Source organism: Callithrix jacchus, chromosome 12 (assembly GCF_049354715.1).
Source record: "Callithrix jacchus isolate 240 chromosome 12, calJac240_pri, whole genome shotgun sequence".
In the NCBI taxonomy this organism is placed as follows: Eukaryota; Metazoa; Chordata; class Mammalia; order Primates; family Cebidae; genus Callithrix; species Callithrix jacchus.
This window is the reverse complement of record NC_133513.1, coordinates 96,330,166-96,350,026: the sequence shown is the minus strand read 5'-3', so window position 1 is coordinate 96,350,026 and position 19,861 is coordinate 96,330,166. Positions and strand designations below refer to the sequence as shown.

General features: G+C 44.1%; 1 protein-coding gene across 1 annotated transcript in view; it reads left to right on the top strand.

Moving 5' to 3' along the window:
• The first annotated feature begins 9,252 nt into the window (after positions 1 to 9,252).
• The window catches only part of PCGF6 (polycomb group ring finger 6), a 42,858-nt gene continuing 32,249 nt past the window's right edge, over positions 9,253 to 19,861 (top strand). The window contains exons 1-6 of the mRNA XM_002756569.5: positions 9,253 to 9,663; positions 11,205 to 11,304; positions 11,393 to 11,489; positions 12,730 to 12,785; positions 12,883 to 12,942; positions 13,838 to 13,946. Of these exons, the coding sequence (XP_002756615.1) occupies positions 9,304 to 9,663; positions 11,205 to 11,304; positions 11,393 to 11,489; positions 12,730 to 12,785; positions 12,883 to 12,942; positions 13,838 to 13,946 (782 nt within the window). The 5' untranslated portion in view covers positions 9,253 to 9,303. The remainder of the gene's footprint in view (positions 9,664 to 11,204; positions 11,305 to 11,392; positions 11,490 to 12,729; positions 12,786 to 12,882; positions 12,943 to 13,837; positions 13,947 to 19,861) is intronic.

The window sequence follows — 19,861 nt, the reverse complement described above, 5'->3', positions numbered from 1 at the left end:
TGGGCAATGGAGTGAGACTCCATCTCACACACACACACACAAAGTGTGCAAGTGGAAACCATGCAAAGTGATCTTAGTAATCAATGTTAATGTTGCCGTTGTTCTATGACCTTCAAAAAAATGTTGTGAAAATATTAAACAGTCTCTTACTGTTGGTTATAAATGCATAAAAAATTAAAAATAGGGCCAGGCACGGTGGCTCATGCCTGTAATCCCAGCACTTTGGAGGCTGAGGCAGGTGAATCACCTGAGGTCGGGAGTTCGAGACCAGCCTGACCAACATGGAGAAACCCTGTCTCCACTAAAAATACAAAATTAGCTGGGCATGGTGGCAAATGCCTATAATCCCAGCTACTCAGGAAGCTGAGGCAGGAAAATCACTTGAACCTGAGAGACGGAGGTTGCGGTGAGCTGAGATCGTGCCATTGCACTCCAGCCTGGGCAACAAAGAGTGAAACTCCATCTCAAAAAAAATTTTTAAGATAGTAAAACTAATATTTATTTGGTACACTGCAATTTAAAACATTAGAAACATTGAGGATTAAAGTTCTTCATTTCTTTGTTAAAAACTCATCAAGAGGCCGGGCGCGGTGGCTCACGCCTATAATCCCAGCACTTTGGGAGGCCGAAGCGGGTGGATCACGAGGTCAAGAGATCGAGACCATCCTGGTCAACAAGGTGAAACCCCGTCTCTACTAAAAATACAAAAAATTAGCTGGGCATGGTGGCGCATGCCTGTAATCCCAGCTACTCAGGAGGCTGAGGCAGGAGAATAGCTTGAACCTGGAAGGCGGAGGTTGCGGTGAGCCAAGATCGTGCCATTGTACTCCAGTCTGGGTAACAACAGCGAACCTCCGTCTCAAAAAAAAAAAAAAAATTAAGAATAATGAGTGCTAAAGTCTTATTGGAAAAAAAACTCATTATAAATAGTTCAAATACTGCTTGCCTTCTTCTCTTATAATTTAAAGTATAGTAATAGCATGTTTTTCATTTTCTTTTTTTTTTTTTTGAGCCTGATTATCTTTTTTTTTTTTTTTTTTTAATTCACCTGTGTGAAGGTGGGCTCAGGCTGGAAAGGGCGTCAGCCGATTATTCATTTTTATAAAATGTCAGGTGAGTAACTGGCTATAACTGAATAAGGTAAGAACAATGACCAATCACCAGCTAACTTTGAAAGAAGTGAGATGACAGTTACTGATCACCAGGTGTCTCTGTTGTTTACTTAGAGATTTGAGGACTGAAGAGCTAACAGCAAAGTTTATACTTTATGCAATGACAGTTAATATACTGTAGTAACTACCATTGAACTATGTTATTGTTGGACTGGTGTTATTTAATTAAACTGATGTTCAATTTTAGAAGGTTTCCCATCTTTTTTTTTTTTTTTTTTTTTTGAGTCAGAGTCACTCTGTTGCCCAGGCTGGAATGCAGTGGCACGATCTCAGCTCACTACAACCTCTGTCTCCCGGGTTCAAGTGATTCTCTTGCCTCAGCAAGCGATTCTACTTGCCTCTCAAGTAGCTGGGACCACAAGTACACGCCACCACACCCAGCTAATTTTTTGTATTTTTAGTAGAGATGGGGTTTCACCGTGTTAGCCAGTATGGTCTTGATCTCCTGACCTCATGATCCACCCTCCTCGGCCTCCCAAAGTGCTGGAATTACAGGCGTCAGCCACACGCCCAGCCTTTTTTTTTAAATGTGAAATTCAGGACTATGGAAAAAGATATATTCAGGGAAGTGTCATATCCATTCCTTCAATCCTTCATTCCAACCACATCCAAAAGGTAACTTATCTCATTAGTTTCAGGTTTATCCTTTCTGTTTATTTTTCAAATATGCAGATAAGGTACTGTATATTTTCTTCTTTCTCTTTCTTTCTTAAGCAAAAGGTGGAATACTATAGATTATCTTTTTTAAGTTGTTCTTTTTCACTTAACAATATATCCTAGAAATCGGCCAGGCGTAGTGGTTCATGCCTGTAATCCCAGCACTTTGGGAGGCCAAGGAGGGTGTAGCACCTGAGATCAGGAGTTCCAGACCAGCCCGACCAATGTGGTGAAACCCCATCTCTACCAAATGCAAAAAATAAGTGTGGTGGCACATGCCTTAATCGTAGCTACTTAGGAGGCTGAGGCAGGAGAATCGCTTGAACCCAGGGAGGCAGAGGATGCAGTGAGCCAAGATAATGCCATTGCACTCCAGACTGGGCAACATGAGCAAAACTCTGTATCAAAAAACAAAACAAAAACACAAAAACCAATATATCCTGGAAATCAGGACTGTCTTTAGAGAAATTTCTCATTCCTTTTTTTAGAGTTGCACAGTACTCTATCTTGTGGCTATTCAGTAGCTTATTCAGCTACTCTGATGTTTATGGGAATTTAGTTTCCAGTATTGTGTAATTACCAACTGTGCTGCACTAAGTAAATTTTTGTGTATGTATTTTTTTTTTTTTTTTGAGGAGTTTCACTCTTGTCACCCAGGCTGGAGTACAATGGCCCAATGTCAGCTCACTGCAACTTCCACCCCCTGGGTTCAAGCTATTCTCCTGCCTTACCCTCCCAAATAGCTGGTATTACAGGTACCTGCCAGTATGATGCCTGGCTAATTTACTTTATTGTTTTTTTTGAGACAGAGTTTCACTCTTGTCGCCCAATCTGGAATGCAATGGCATGATCTCAGCTCACTGCAACCCCCGCCTCCTGGGTTCAAGTGATTCTCCTGCCTCAGCCTTCAGAGTAGTTGGGATTACAGGCATGTAGCACCATGCCCAGCTAATTGTTTGTATTTTTGGTAGAGACAGAGTTTCTTCATGTTGGTCAAGCTGGTCTTGATCTCCCAACCTCAGATGATCCACCTGCCTCAGCCTCCCAAAGTGCTGGGATTAGAGGTGTGAGCCACCTTGGCTGGCCTTCTATATGTATTTTTGTATTGTTGGATTGTATCTTCAGAATAAATTCCCAGAAGAGTGATTACTAGGTGAAAAGATAAATGGACATTTTGTTTTCCCGGGTGTTACCGAATTCCCCTCCATAAAGTTTCTGTCAATTTGCAATCCTTTTAGCAATGTGTGAGAGTGACTATTTCCTTACAGCCTCATCAACAGAGTGAGTTGTTAACTTCTTAAATTTTTGCCATTCTGATAGGTGAGAAATGGTATCTCAATGTGGTTTATTATTATTGTCATTATCATCATTTAATTTACATGTAATAAAATTGAACTTTTTTGATGTACTTTTATGAGTTTTAACACATCTTACAGATTTTTATTTTTGAGACAGGGTCTGCCTCTGTCACCCAGGCTAGTGTGCAGTGGCACAATTATGGCTCACTACAGACTCCACCTTATGGACTCAAGCAGATCTCCCACCTCAGCCTAACCCCCAACCCCCACCCCAGTAGTTGAGACTACAGGCTAGCACTACCATATCCAGTTAATATTTTATTTTTTGTAGAGACAGGGTTTTGCCATGTTGGTTATCCTGGTCTTGAATTCCAGAGCCCAAGTGATCCACCAGCCTCAGCCTAGCAAAGTTACTTACTTATTTTAGAGATAGGCTCTCACTCTGTTGTTCAAACTGGAGTGCAGTGGCAGGACCTTGGCTCACTGAAGCCTCAACCTCCTTGGCTCAAGCAATCCTCCCACCTCAGCCTCCCAGGTACCTGGGACTACAGGTGCAGGCCATGACACCTAATTTTTGTATTTTTTTATAGAAATGTGGTTTTACCATGTTGTCCAAGTTGGGGCTTTGTCTTTGTAGTGTTCTCCTGGCTATTCTTGCATATGTTTTTTTTTTTCCATCACATATCATAGACATATTGAAGTTTAGAATCAATGTGTCTGTTTCCTTGAAAAATCTTGTATCTACATGGCTTTCTTTCTTTTTTTGTTTTGAGATGGCATCTTGCCCTGTTGCTCAGGCTGGATTACAGTGATTCGATCTCACCTCACTGCAACCTCTGCCTCCTGGGTTCAAGCAACTCTCTTGCCTTAGCCTCCTAAGTAGCTGAGGCTACAGGTGCACACCGCCATGGGCAGCTAATTTTTTGTATTTATGTTGCTTAGGCTGGTCTTGAACTCCGGAGCTCAGGCAATCTGCCTGCCTCAGCCTCCAAAAGTGTTAGGATTACAGGTATGAGCACCACACCTGGCTATTTGGCTTTTTTCTTTTGATAATTTCTATTTATTTTCCAATCTTTAAACATGTGTGTGTGTGTGTGTGTGTGTGTGTGTGTGTGATTATGATCTCTGTCACCCAGGCTGGAGTGCTGGAGTGCTAGGTACAGTCATGCAATCATAGCTCATTGTAGCTTGGAATATGTGGGCTCAAGCAATCCTACTGCCTTAGCTTCCTGAGTCACCAGGATCACAGGTGTGAGCCATCATGCCTGTCAAAAGTTGTATATATTTTTGAGTTTCTTATTATATGTTAACACAGTCTTTGATCTGTTGCCCAGGCTGGAGTGCAGTGGCGCAATCTCAGCTCACTGCAACCTCTGCCTCCCGGGTTCAAGTGATTCTCCTGCCTCAGCCTTCCGAGTAGCTGGAATTACAGGTGCATGCCACCACATCCAGCTAATTTTTGTATTTTTAGTAATGATGGGGTTTCACCATGTTGGCCAGAATGGTCTCGATCTCTTAACCTTGTGATCCTCCTCCCTCGGTCTCCCAAAATGCTGGGATTACAGGTGTGAGCCACTATGCTCTGCTGGGCAATTTTTAAATTTTTTTTTATTTTTTGTGGAGAAAGGATCTTACTATGTTGCCCAGGCTGGTTTAGAAGTCCTGGGCTCAAGCAATCCTCCTGCTGTGGCCTTCCAAAGTTCTGGGATTACAGACATGAACCAATACATCACCCTAATTTATTTCTTTAAGGTATACAGATTGCACTGTCAACAGCAATAAAAAGGACTATTTTCTTTTTTTTTTTTTTGAGATGGAGTTTCGCTGTTGTTAGCCAGACTGGAGTGCAATGGCATGATCTCGGCTCACCGCAACCTCCGCCTTCTGGGTTCATGCAATTCTCCTGCCTCAGCCTCCCGAGTAGTTAGGACTACAGGCGCGCACCATCATGCCCAGCTAATTTTTGTATTTTTAGTAGAGACGGGATTTCACCTTGTTGACCAGGATGGTCTTGATCACTTAACCTCGTGATCCACCTGCCTTGGCCTCCCAAAGTGCTGGGATTATAGGCGTGAGCCACCGCGCCCTACCAAAAAGGCCTATTTTCTTTCTTTTTTTAATTTAAGATAGGGTTTCACCATGATGGCCAGGCTGGTCTTGAACTCCTGACCTCAGGTGATCCACCCACCTCAGCCTCCCAAAGTGCTAGGATTACAGGCGTGAGCCACCGCACCCGGCCTAAAAAGGCCTATTTTCACTAAAATAATAACTTGTCAACTTCAACGTGTGACCAAAATACAATTTTTTTTTTTAAAAGACAGAGTTTCACCATGTTGGTTAGGCTGGGCTTGAACTCCCAACCTCAGGTGATCTGCCCGCCTTGGCCTCCAAAGTGCCTTGGATTACAGGCATGAGCCACCACTTGCGGCCTAATACAAATGTTGGCCAAGCTGGTCTTTTGTTTTTGAGATGGAGTTTCACTCTTGTTACCCAGGCTGGAGTGCAATGGCACGATCTCGGTTCACCGCAACCTCCGCCTCCTGGGTTCAGGCAATTCCCCTGCCTCAGCCTCCTGAGTAGCTGAGATTACAGGCATGCGCCACCATGCCCAGCTAATTTTTTGTATTTTTAGTAGAGACGGGGTTTCACCATGTTGACCAGGATGGTCTTGATCTCTTGACCTCGTGATCCACCCGCCTCGGCCTCTCAAAGTGCTGGGATTACAGGCTTGAGCCACCGTGCCTGGCCAAGCTGGTCTTAAACTCCTGACCTCAAGTGATCTGTCCATCTGTACCTTCCAAAGTGCTGGGATTATGGGCGTGAGTCACTGTGCCCAGCCTTAATTATTTATGGTATGTATTACTTTGTGTTGTGGTACAATATATATAAAACATAGAATTTACCCCTTTAACCATATTTAATATGCAGTTCAGTGTCATTAAGTACATTCACACTGTTGTGCAGCCATAACCACCCTCCATCTCCAGATCATTTTCATCTTCCCAACTGAAACTCTGAACCCATTAAACAGAAACTTGCCAGCATTTTACTTTCTTTCTCTATGACCTTAACTACCCTAGGTATCCATATAAGTGGAAATGTACAGTATTTGCCTTTTTTTTTTTTTTGAGATGGAGTCTCACTTTTTTTTTTGTTTGTTTAGTTGCCCAGGCTAAAGTGCAGTGGTGCAATCTGGGCTCAGTCTCTTGAGTAGCTGGGATTATGGGTGTATACAACATGCCTGGCTGATTTTTATATTTTTAATAGAAACGAGGTTTCACCATGTTGGCCAGGCTGGTCTTGAACTCCTGACCTCAAGTGATCTGCCCACCTCTACTTCCCAAAGTCCTAGGATTACAGGCTTGAGCCACTGCACCTGGATTCCTTGTGGTTTTCATTTGCATTTCTCTAATGATTAGTGATGTTGAGCAGTTTTTCATATGCTTATGGCCATAGATCTATTTATTTATTTATTTGTTTGTTTGTTTATTTATTTATTTATTTATTTTTGAGGTCTTGCTCTGTTGCCCAGGCTGGAGTGCTGAAGCACGATCTCTGCTCACTGCAACCTCTGCCTCCCAGGTTCAAGTGATTCTCCTGCCTCAGCCTCCCAAGTAGCTGGAATTACAGGTGCCCGCCACCATGCCCAGCTAATTTTTGTATTTTTAGTAGAGATGGGGTAAAGACCATTGTTGACCAAGCTGGTCTCGAACTCCGGACCTCAAGTGACCTACCCACCTCAGCCTCCCAAAGTGCTGTGATTACAGGTGTGAGCCACTGCACCAGCCCATTGCTTCATTTTTATGAAATAATAAAATGTGACTAAATAATATTCCACTGAGTGGATCAATGACATTTTATTTAACCATTTTCAGTTGATGGGCATTGTAGTTCATTCTATTTGTTTTTATCAGCAATGCTGCTATGAGCATTCATATAAGCGTTTTTGTATGAACATATGTTTTAATTTTTCTTCATATACCTAGGAGTGAAAATGTTGGCTCACGTGGTAACTTTATGTTCAAGCTTTTGAGAACTGCCAGACTGTTTCTCAAAGTTGCTGCGCCATTTGACAGTCCTACCAACAGTGTGTGAGGGTTCTAATTTCCCTACATCCTCCACAAAACGTTTTATTATCTGTTTATTATTATAGCCATCCTAATATGGTGAAGTGGGCTGGGCACAGTGGCTCACACCTGTAATCCCAGCACTTTGGGAGGTAGAGGCATATGGATCACTTGAGTTTAGGAATTCGAGACCAGCTTGACTAACATGGCAAAACCATATCTCTACAAAAACTGGTTGGGTGTGGTGGTGTGCTTCTGTAGTCCTAGCTACTCGGAGGCCGAGGCACGAGAATTGCTTGAAGCTGAGAGACAGAGGTTGCAGTGAGCTGAGATTATGCCACTGCACTACAGCTTGGGCAACAGAGTGAGACTACCTCAAAAAAAAAATAAATAAATAAAAGCTAATAGGTACGGTAAAGTGGCATATTATTGTGATTTTTATTTGCATTTCTCTGAAGACTTATGATGTTGACCATCTTTTCTTTTCTTTGTTTTTTTTTTTCGAGACAGAATTTTGCTCTTGTTGTGCTCTTGTTCCCCAGGCTGGAGTGCAATGGTGCGATCTCGGCTCACCACAACCTGTACCTCCCGGTTTCAAGTGATTCTCTTGCCTCAGTCTACTGAGTAGCTGGGATTACAGGCATGTGCTACCACGCACAGCTAATTTTGTATTTTTATTAGAGATGGAGTTTCTCCATGTTGGTAAGCCTGGTCTTGAACTCCTGACCTCAGGTAATCCACCTGCCTTGGCCTCCCAAAGTGCTGGGATTATAGGTGTGAGCCACAAGGCCCAGCCTGTTTTTGTTTTTGAGATGAGCTGTGACTGTGTTGCCCAGGCTCATCTTGAACTCTTGACTATATGGAATTACTGTAGTGCTCGACCACATCCACTTGAGACATTCTCTTTCAATACTGTAGTAGTTTTTATTCCCAACCCTCTGGAGGCTATACCTCCTTGTTTTAGGAGACATTTTCTTCCTTTCATTCTTTCTTGGGTCTTGCAGACATCAGTGTCTCAAGCTTGACCAGACTTTGGGACTGCAGAAGGAGAGGAGGTTCTGGTCCAGAATCAATGGGAATACATAACCCGGTTCACTGTACCCCAAGCAAATGCCGTGACTTGATTTCCTCATAAATTTCCTAGGAAGTACTTACACTGCTTCCAACCAAATTGGCATTGCTATTGCTCATTAACAACACATTCAGCATTTTTTTTTTTTGAGACAAGGTCTTGCTGTGTCACCCAGGCTGGAGTGCAGTGGCGCCATCTCTGCTCACTGCAACCCCTGCTTCCTGGGCTCAAGCGATTCTCCTGCCTCAGCCTCTGTGAGCCACCACTCCTGGCCCACATTCAGCTCTTTTATGTACTTATTTTTATTATTATTATTTTTTGAGTCGGAGTCTCGTTCTTGTTGTCCAGGTTGGAGTGCTATGGCCCGATCTCGGCTCACCATAACCTACGCCTCCCAGGTTCAAGTGATTGTCCTGCCCCAGCCTTCCGAGTAGCTGAGATTACCGGCATGCGCCACCACGCCCGCTAATTCTGTATTTTAGTAGAGACGCGGTTTCTCCATGTTGGTCAGGCTGGTCTCGTACTCCCGACCTCAGGTAATCCTCCCGCCTCAGCCTCCCAAAGTGCTGGGATTACAGGCGTGAGCCACCGCGCCTGGCAGGAACTTCATATTTCCTAAGGGAAATAATCTTGGATGGAGGTGATTTGCCACAGAAGAGATGAATAGTTGGTACTCAACTGGAAATGATCATTATTTGTAATGCAACATCTTATGCTACGTGGTTCAGTGCTCTGTGAATTAGGTGATGCAAATATTATATTGTTGCCTGGAACGGTAGTAATTTTGTCGTTTTTAAAAGCGGCGAAGAGAGCGTTCCCTTCTAAGGGGAAAATGTGGTGAGATTCCTTTAAGATGCGATCCGCGCGCCCCGCCGCCTGACCCCGAGCTGGGTTTGCGCCCCGCGGAGGTGAGGCAGCTAAACCACATTTCCCGGCGGGCCCCTCAGGCTGCCGCGCCTGCGCAGCGGTGCCGTCTGGGGCCGGCTGAACTCCCGCGCTCTCCCGCCGCTTCGCCTCGCCTGGTGTCTCCCCGAGCCATGGAGGGGGTCGCGGTGGTGACTGCGGGCAGCGTGGGTGCTGCCAAAGCCGAGGGAGCTGCAGCCTTGCCGCCTCCGCCTCCCGTCTCCCCGCCCGCCCTCACCCCCGCACCGGCAGCGGGTGAGGAGGGACCGGCGCCTCTGTCCGAGACCGGGGCTCCCGGCTGCTCCGGCTCCCGGCCCCCTGAGCTGGAGCCGGAACGTGGCCTAGGCCGATTCAGAGGCCGCTTCGAGGACGAGGATGAGGAGTTGGAAGAAGAAGAGGAGCTGGAGGAGGAAGAAGAGGAGGAGGAGGAGGACATGAGTCACTTCTCTCTGAGGCTGGAGGGAGGCAGGCAGGACTCGGAGGACGAAGAGGAGGTATTTAGAGTCCCCGTGCGACCCTTCTCGTCCCGAGCGGCGTCAGGGACGTTGCTGGCCCATGTCGGCCAGGCCTGGGCCCGAAGCTAGTGCGCCGCCGTCCCCCGGGGGCACTGGAGCCCCCGCGACCTCGGCCCCTACTCCCTAATCGTGTGGCGCCGACAGGCCTCCGGCCTCCGGCCCGGCCCCGGTCCCGGTTCCTACGCGATTATTTTGTGAGGTTACTGCAGGTCAGTTAGGTTCTGCGGGTCCGACTCATTCGTTTTGTTAATAATTATATTTATTTTGGACAGGGTCGCCCAAACTAGAGTGCAGTGGCGCGACCATGGCTCACTACTGCCTTCAACTCGTGAGCCCAAGCGATCCTCTCGCCTCAGCCTCCGGAGTAGCTGGAACTGCAGGCACTCGACACCATGCCGGGCTAATTAAAAAAAATTTTTTTTGGTAGAGGGGAGGGCTCCTTGTGTTGCCCAGGCTGGTCTCGAACTCTTGAGTTCAAGCGATCCTCCCTCTCTGGTCTTCCAAAATGTTAGGATTACAGGCGTGAGCCATCTAGCCTGCCTTGTAAATAATTATTGAAGCTGCTGCTTACTAGGCAGTAAAGATCCTCTTGAAACAGAATTTGGCCGGACGCAGTGGCTACCAATCCAAGATACTCAGGAGGCTGAGGCAGGAGAATCGCTTGAACCTGAGAGGTGGAGGTTGCAGTGAGCCGAGATTGGGCCATTGCACTCCAGTGGGTGACAGAGCGAGACTCTGTCTAAAAAGAAAAGAAACAATAATTTATATCGTGTTATTATTGTAACTTTCTGCAGAATTTTGATGGATTGGAGGTATACATTTCCATGTTGCAGTGACATTTTTTTTTGAGACAGAGTCTCACTGTGTCATTCAGGCTGGAGTGTAGTGGCACAATCTTGGCTCACTGCAACCTCCACTTCCTGGGTTCAAGTAATTCTCCTGCCTCAGCCTCCCGAGTAGCTGGGATTACAGGGAGGCTGTAGAGACAGGCCTTTTTAGTAGAGATGGTTCCACCATATTGGCCAGGCTGGTCTCGAACTGTGACCTCAGGTGATCTGCCTGCCTTGGTCTCCCAAAGCGCTGGGATTACAGGCGTGAGCCACTGTGCTCAGCCTGCAGTGACATTTTGAGATAATGGTGTAAAAGAATTTGACGAAGGTGGGCTGAGTGCAATGGCTCACTCATAATCCTAGCATTTTGGGAAACCGAGGCAGATGGATCACCTGAGGTCAGGGGTTCAGTACCAGCCTGGCCAATATGGCGAAACCTCGTCTCTACTAAAAATACAAAAATTAGTCAGGCCATAGAGATGTGCACCTGTAATCCCAGCTACTCAGGAGGCTGAGGCAGGAGAATCATTTTAACCCAGGAAATAGAGGTTTCATTGAGCCAAGATCACACCACTACACTCCAGCCTGGGTGACAAAGTGAGACTCTGTCTCAACAACAACAACAACAAAAAAAGGAGTTTGAAGAAGGCAAGGACTTGTATTGTAAAACTGTTTCCATTGTATTTGCAGCGCCTGATTAATCTCTCTGAGCTGACCCCATACATCTTGTGTTCCATTTGCAAAGGTTACTTAATAGATGCAACTACCATTACAGAATGTCTTCATACCTGTAAGCATACGTTCACATTTCTGAATAATTTTTCAGTTTTTGAAATGTCTTGAAAGCATCCTAATTTTAACATTTTCTTTTTCAACAGTTTGTAAAAGCTGCATTGTAAGACATTTTTACTACAGCAACAGATGTCCAAAATGCAATATAGTAGTACATCAGACACAGCCTCTTTATAACATAAGGTAAGAGGAATATATAAGCAACAATTGTATTTTAAATATACTTTTTCTGAAAGCTTGAAGTTATGTAGTTGGAATAAATTCTTGACCCCTCAGGATGCGCTCAGTGGCTCACACCATAATCCCAGCACTTTGGGAGGCTGAGGTGGGCAGATCACTTGAGGTCAGGAGTTCAAGACCAGCCTGGCCCACATGGTGAAACCCCACCTCCACTATTAGCCAGGTGTGGCAGCACATCCCTATAATCCCAGCTACTCAGGAGGCTGATGCAGGAGAATCGCTTGAACCTGGGAGGCAGAGGTTGCAGGAGCCGAGATCATGCCACTGTACTCCAGCCTGGATGACAGAAGGAAGAGACTGTCTCAAAAAAAAATTTTTTTTTACCTCTCTCAAAATTAAAAGGGAATTACATATTCTTTTAAGAAATATATATAGAGCACTTACTATGTACCAGGCACTGTAATATCTGCTAAGAACTTAAAAGAGGCACAGGCCTCTTTCCTGAGAATTTTAATCCCATCACTCACTCAAGTTAATGAGACTAGTTTAGGCTTATTAATTCTGTTTGTTTTTTTTTTTTTAGAAGTAATAACTGAAACAACTGGCCTCTTTAGTAAAGCCCATTTGTCATAGCTCATTGTGGCTATAACAAATCAAAATTCCAGTTCATACTCAGTTTCTTAAGAGAGGAAAAATACTAACATATTAGTGTTATTTATTCAACAAATACTATTGAGTTTTTACTGCCTTCACACAGGAGTGCTTTGCAGATGATGGAAGTTCAAAATACAGTCTCTGCCCTGAACTCGTATTATGAGGGGAATAAAATCAAACTAACCAGGTGGCATGTGCCTTTGGTCCCAGCTCTGTGGGAGGCTGAGGTGGGAAAATCAAATAAGCTTGGGAAGTAGAGGCTGCAGTGAGCCATGATTGAGCCACTACACTCTAGCCTGGGTGACAAAAGTGAGACCTTGTCATCACACATACACAAACACAAACACAATCAATGCACGTGAAACAGTTTAGTGAGCCATTCAAGAATCTATGAATACTTATGATTACATGTAATTGCTTAAGGTTTTCTTGAGTGAGTTATATTTTAGGAACTATAAATGCTACTTAAAAGTAGCTCACCTCCGTGAAAGAAGAAATCCACTCTCAAGAGAAAACACAATCAACTCACTCTGTACCAAAATGCATTTTTCTGAATTCTGAGGTATTCTCCATCCTTTCCTTTTATTAGGTTGGACCGACAGTTACAAGACATAGTGTACAAATTAGTGATCAATCTAGAGGAAAGTAAGTTTCTTTTATTACATAGTTGTGAATCCCAGAATCTCTGACTCTACTAGTTACATTTTAAGTGTAATTTAGTCTGTGTTTTATCATTTTTTAGGAGAAAAAAAGCAAATGCATGATTTCTATAAAGAAAGAGGTCTAGAAGTACCTAAACCTGGTAAGTTTGGGTGTATACCATAATGTACTTATAGATTAAAGAATACTAACAATAAAATATATGCCCTTTGAAGTTCTTTTGGGGGTAGCTTGTTATATGATCTGAGAGATTTTGAAGGTAGTGCTGTGTGTAATCCAATTTGATTATTTATAAAAATTAGAGATTGTAGGCTCTGGAGCTAGATTCTCTGAGTTTGTTCCTGGCCCTTCTACTTTATGAGGTGTATAACTTAAGCCAAGCCAGTTACATACTTAAATGTCTGTTTCCTGATCTGCAAAATAGTGATAATATCATTTTATTTAAAATATATATATTGAATAATATAAGCACTTAAAACAGTGCCTGGCACAGAGTAACTGTTCAAACATTAGTTTTCACAATGATGTGATATGGAATGGGTGTCAAATAGATTTGAATTTAAATCCTGGTTCTTTCACTTAGTTACCTGAGTGATTTTGGACAAATTGCTTAATCTCTCTAAGCCTCAGTTTCTTTATCAGTTAAAAAAGAAAAAAGAGTAGTAGTGGTACCTGTATCATGGGATTATAGTAAGGATTAAATGAGATGATGCGTGTGAAGTACTAAGCATGAGCCCTGGCACATAGTAGTGCTTATGCAGGGTTGTCTACACATGTTGCTGTTCTGATGAGCTCTCTCTGTGGCCCCAGTAAGCCAGCCACACATGTCTGCCTTCCATCATGGAGTGGTCCCCAGGCTTGCCTCTCATTTCACTGGCTTTGACAGATTAGCCAATGTTATTAGACAGGGAGATTGAGTGCTTTATGATCTTTTAAATACTCAACATAGTTATAATACCTGTGTAGTTATTTTTCTAAAGACCTCAATTTATGACATTTTTATTCTAAATTAACATTTTTGTTTGGCTATCAAATAGCTGTTCCACAACCAGTCCCTTCAAGCAAAGGAAGATCTAAAAAAGTCCTAGAATCAGTGTTTCGTATTCCACCTGAACTTGATATGTCTTTATTACTGGAGTTCATTGGGTGAGTACCCTAAAAATGTACCTTTTAACCTTAAATAATGTTAAAAGTCCCAATGTTAGGAAATCATTCTGAACTCAGGTAAAATCAAATTTTTCTGACATCTCCTTTGAAAATTATGAAAGAATTGAATATTAGAAATAATTAGAAAAATGTATAAAGGGCCGGACATAGTGGCTTATGCCTGTAATCCCAGTAATTTGGGAGGCTGAGGAAGGTGGATCACCTGAGGTCAGCAGTTCGAGACCAGCCTGGCTAACATAGCTAAACCCCATCTCTGCTAAAAATACAAAAAAAAAAAAAATTAGCTGGGCATGGTGGCAGGTGTCTGTAATCCCAGCTACTTGGGAGCCTGAGGCAGGAGAATCGCTCGAACCTGGGAGGTGGAGGCTGCAGTGAGCAGAGATCATGCCATTGTACTCCAGCCTACGTGACAAGAGCAAAACTTGATCTCAAAAGAAAATTACAATAAAAAAGAAGTGTAACCGATAGTATTCTAATCGTCTGGCTTAAGAGATAAACCATTGCTAATATCGCTGAAGTCTCCGGCTAACTCTTCCTTCAGAGGTTAATTAATAACCACTCTCTTAAAAGTAGTGTTCGTCATTTCCATGCTTTTTCTTCATATGGTTGCCAAGTGTATATCTATTCCTAAGCAATATGTAGAATTGTTTTTGCCAAACTTGAAATGGTATACTTTTCACTCAGTACTGTGTGATTCATCCCTGTTGAAATATGTAGCTCTAGTTCATTCATTTTCACCACTATCTGGTATTCCATTAAAATGAATATATTATTACTTGTCTTTTCATCTTTTCCTCTTCTGTTGAATATTTAGGTTGTTTCCAGGTTTGTCGATTTGTTTGGTTGTTGCTATTATAAACAATGTTGCTATAAACATATACATATCTCCTGTGTATGTATGAGAGGGATAGTTCTCTAAGAGTGTAGATTTACTGACTCTTAGGGTATGTTTCTCTTCAACTGTACTTGATTTTGCCAAATTGTTTCCCAAAGTAGTTAGATACCTTTCTTTCTTTTTTTTTTTTTTTTTTTTTGAGATGGAGTTTCGCACTCTTGTTGCCCAGGCTGGAGTACAGTGGCATGATCTTGGCTCACGGCAACCTCTGCCTCCTGAGTTCAAGCGATTCGCCTGCCTCAACTTCCGAGTAGCTGGATTACAAGTATGTGCCACCACACCCAGCTAATTTTGTATTTTTAGTAGAGACGGGGTTTCTCCATGTTGGTCAGGCTTGTCTCAAACTTCTGACCTCAGGTGATCCACCCACTTCAGCCTCCCAAAGTTCTGGGATTAGACTTGAGCCACTGTACCTGGCTAGATAATTTTCTAATTAGAATAAATTGTTTCTTTCATACAGTGTAACATATGGTATACTCCATTTTAGTGCAACAATGTTAAACAGACTGTTTTTTTTTTTTTTTTTGACACGGAGGAGTTTCGCTGTTGTTACCCAGACTGGAGTGCAATGGCATGATCTCGGCTCACCGCAACCTCTGCCTTCTGGGTTCAAGCAATTCTGCCTCAGCCTCCCGAGTAGCTGGGACTACAGGTGCGCACCACCATGCCCAGCTAATTTTTGTATTTTTAGTAGAGACAGGGTTTCACCTCGTTGACCAAGATGATCTCGATCTCTTGACTCGTGATCCACCCTCCTCGGCCTCCCAAAGTGCTGGGATTATAGACGTGAGCCACTGTGCCCAGCCTAAACAGACTTATGGTCATGGAGTTGGCATGTATCAAACTGTAGTTTTCAAATGCTTAACTGTCTGGCATCATAAACTAAAATGCCTTTCTTGGAAAAATCTAGATTTCTCAGGTATCACTGATGACTATTTTACTTCTCAGTAATCTCTTTATAACTCTAAGCTACTTGTATCATTTATTATCTAGCATATGCTTTGTTGTATTTATCTCCTTGTGTATTTACTTTGTGCTCTCAACTGATATTAAGAACCCCTAAAAGGCGAGAGACATTTCTTATATCCCCAAGAAGCCCATAGTAGTGGTTGATGATAGTGAAATAAAGATGCCTTTGGAAAAATTTCCAAGAAATCATGTAATTCCAGATTTTTTTTTTTTTTTTTTTTTTTTTTTTTTTTTGAGATGGAGTTTCACTCTTGTTACCCAGGCTGGAGTGCAATGGCGCAATCTCGGCTCACTGCAACCTCCACCTCCTGGGTTCAGGCAATGCTCCTGCCTCAGCCTCCTGAGTAGCTGGGATTACAGGCACGCGCCACCACGCCCAGCTAATTTTTTGTACTTTTTAGTAGAGATGGGGTTTCACCATGTTAACCAGGATGGTCTCAATCTCTTGACCTTGTGATCCACCCGCCTCGGCCTCCCAAAGTGCTGGGTTACAGGCATAAGCCACTGTGCCTGGCGCGTAATTCCAGATTTTAATCCAGCAATTTCTGTTATTAAAGAGTCTTGCAATTTAAATGTCTATAAGGGAGTAGGTTAAATAATGGTATACTCATACATGAATATGTGATAATATAATAATGTGACAGTGTGGATGTATTAAGTAGGAAAAGCAAGGTGTAGAAGGCAAGTATATGAACCATGTGCTTACTTAAGCTTTTTAAAAAGAAGGTGGAAAATAATACGCGTATATTTTTTATGTGCACAGACCATTCCTGAAAGGACGTTTAAGAACATTGGCTGGGCATGGTGGCTCAGGCCTGTAATCCCAGCACTTTGGGAGGCCAAGGTGGGTGGACAGATACCTGAGGTCAGTAGTTCAAGACAACCCTGGCCAACATGATAAAAACCCTGTCTTGGCCGGGCGCGGTGGTTCACGCCTATAATCTCAGCACTTTAGGAGGCTGAGGTGGGTGGATCACGAGGTCAAGAGATCGAGACCATCCTGGTCAACGAGGTGAAACCTCGTCTCTACTAAAAATACAAAAATTGGCCGGGTGCAGTGGCTCACGCCTATAATCCCAGCACTTTGGGAAGCTGAGGCGGGTGGATCACTGGGTCAAGAGATCGAGACCATCCTGGTCAACATGGTGAAACCCCGTCTCTACTGAAAAATACAAAATTTGGCTGGGCATGGTGGCACAGCCAGTAGTCCCTGCTACTCGGGAGGCTGAGGTAGGAGAACTGCTTGAACCCAGGAGGTGGAGGTTGCAGTGAGCTGAGATCACGCCATTGCACTCCAGCCTGGGTAACGAGCAAAACTCCCTCAAAAAAAAAAATTAGCTGGGCATGGTGGTGTGTGCCTGTAGTCTCAGCTACTCGGGAAGCTGAGGCAGGAGAATTGCTTGAACCCAGAAGGCGGAGGTTGCGGTGAGCCGAGATCATGCCATTGCACTCCAGTCTGGATAACAACAGCAAAACTCCATCTCAAAAAAAAAAAAAAAAAAACCCTAGTCTCTACTGAAAATACAAAAAATTAGTCCAGTGTGGTGGAGGTACCTGTAGGCCCAGCTATTTGGGAGGCTGAGGCAGGAGAATCACTTGAACCTGGGAAGTGGAGGTTGCAGTGATCTGAGATCATGTTATCTCATGCCAGCCTGGGCAATGAGAGTGAAATTCTGTCTCAAAACAAAAAAGGCCACCGGGCACGGTGGCTCAAGCCTGTAATCCCAGCACTTTGGGAGGCCAAGGCAGGTCAATCACGAGGTCAAGAGATCGAGACCATCCTGGTCAACATGGTGAAACCCCGTCTCTACTAAAAATACAAAAAATTAGCTGGGCATGGTGGCGCGTGCCTGTAATCCCAGCTACTCAGGAGGCTGAGGCAGGAGAATTGCCTGAACCCAGGAGGTGGAGGTTGCGGTGAGCCGAGATTGCGCCATTGCACTCCAGCCTGGGTAACAAGAGCGAAACTCCATCTCAAAACCAAAAAAGGCCAGGTACAGTGGCTCATGCCTGTAATCTCAGTACTTTGGGAGGCCGAGGTAGGTGGAGCACTTGAGATTAGGAGTTCAAGACCAGCCTGGCCAACATGGTAAAACACTGTCTCTACCAAAAATATAAAAAATTAATAGCCGAGCGTGGTGGTGCATGCCTGTTATCCCAGCTACTCAGGAGACTGAGGCTGGAGAATCACTTGAATTGGGAGGCGGAGGTTGCAGTGAGCCAAGATCATACCACTGCACTTCAGCCTGAGCGACAGAGCAAGACTCTGTGTCCAAAAAAAAAAAAACAGCTGGGCGCAGTGGCTCACACCTGTAATTCCAGCAGTTTGGGAGGCCAAGGCAGGCGGATCATGGGGTCAGGAGTTCAAAACCACCCTGGGCAACACGGTGAAACCCTGTCTCTACTAAAATACAAAAAATTAGCTGGGCATTGTGGCAGATGCCTGTAATCCCAGCCAATCTGTAGAATAGCTTGAACTTGGGAGGCGGAGGTTGCAGTGAGCCGAGATTGTACCTGTACCCCAGCCTGGGCAGCAGAGTGAGACTCTCTGTCTCCAAAAAAAAAGAACATATTAATAGCAGTTGCCTCTAGGAAGTGGCGGCACTGGAGTCTGTGAGTCTAGAGTGGGAAGAAGTCTTACTTGCCATTGTGTTTGAATTTTTCCATGTGACTTGTTTTATTTTCATACTAATCAAAAGAGGCTGGAGTAATATCTTTTAATGACTAGCTATTTAACATTTGAAAATTAAAAGGATTTGGCTGGGTGCGGTGGCTCATGCCTGTAATCCCAGCACTTTGGGAGGCCAAGATAGGCCTCCCAAAAAAAATTAGCTAGGTGTGGTGGCCTGTGCCTGTAATCCTAGCTACACAGGAGGCTGAGCCCAGGAGGTGGAGGTTACAGTGAGCCGAGATCATTGCCATTGCACTCCAGCCTGGCCAACCAGCAAAACTCCATCTCAAACAAAACAAAATAAAATAATGCAAAACTTAGCCAGGCATGGTGGTGTGCGCCTTTAGCCCCAGCTACTTGGGAGGCCAAGGCAGGAGAATCACTTGAACCTGGGACACAGAGGTTGTAGTGAGCCGAGATAGCACACTCTAGCCTGGCTGACAAGAGCAAAACTCTATCAAAAAAGAAAATTAAAAAGAATTATATTTCTAAAAAATTATTTTGAAAGCCAGATGTGGTGGCTCATGTCCTCAAGGAGGACCACTTGAACCCTAGGCACCATGGTGAGACCCGATCTCTACAAAAAATATAAAAAGAAAATTTTTTTTTTTTGAGGCGGAGTTTCGCTCTTGTTACCCAGGCTGGAGTGCAATGGCGCAATCTCGGCTCACCGCAACCTCCGCCTCCTGGGTTCAGGCAATTCTGCCTCAGCCTCCTGAGTAGCTGGGATTACAGGCACGCACCACCATGCCCAGCTAATTTTTTGTATTTTTAGTAGAGATGGGGTTTCACCATGTTGACCAGGATGGTCTCGATCTCTTGACGTCGTGATCCACCCGCCTCGGCCTCCCAAAGTGCTGGGATTACAGGCTTGAGCCACCATGCCCGGCAAAAAGAAAAATTAACTGGGTATTGTGGCATGCACCTGTAGTCCCATCTACTCGGGAGGCTAATGGGGGAGGATTGATTGAGTCCGGGAGGTTGAGGCTGCAGTGAGCCTTGATTGCATCACTGTATTCCATCCTGGGCAACAGAGCAAGACCCTGTCTCCCCCCCACCCCCAAAAAAAAATTATTTTTGGAAAATGTAACATTTTTCACTAATGCACAGCAGGAACTCAGATCTACTTTTTATACCTTTTTTGAAAAGTCAGATATTGTAATGCAACAATGGTAAACAACATGTGATGGGTATGCCACCATTTCTTCTTTCTTTCTTTGCAGCAGAAATCAATTAATCATAGCAGGCTTTCCTGAGTGAGACTTGACCACAATGCTCAAGGCAGTCATTATTGTTACCAAAGTTGTTGCATTATTAACGCATTCCCTGCTGTAGAGGAAAAAACCCTGACTCGGAATA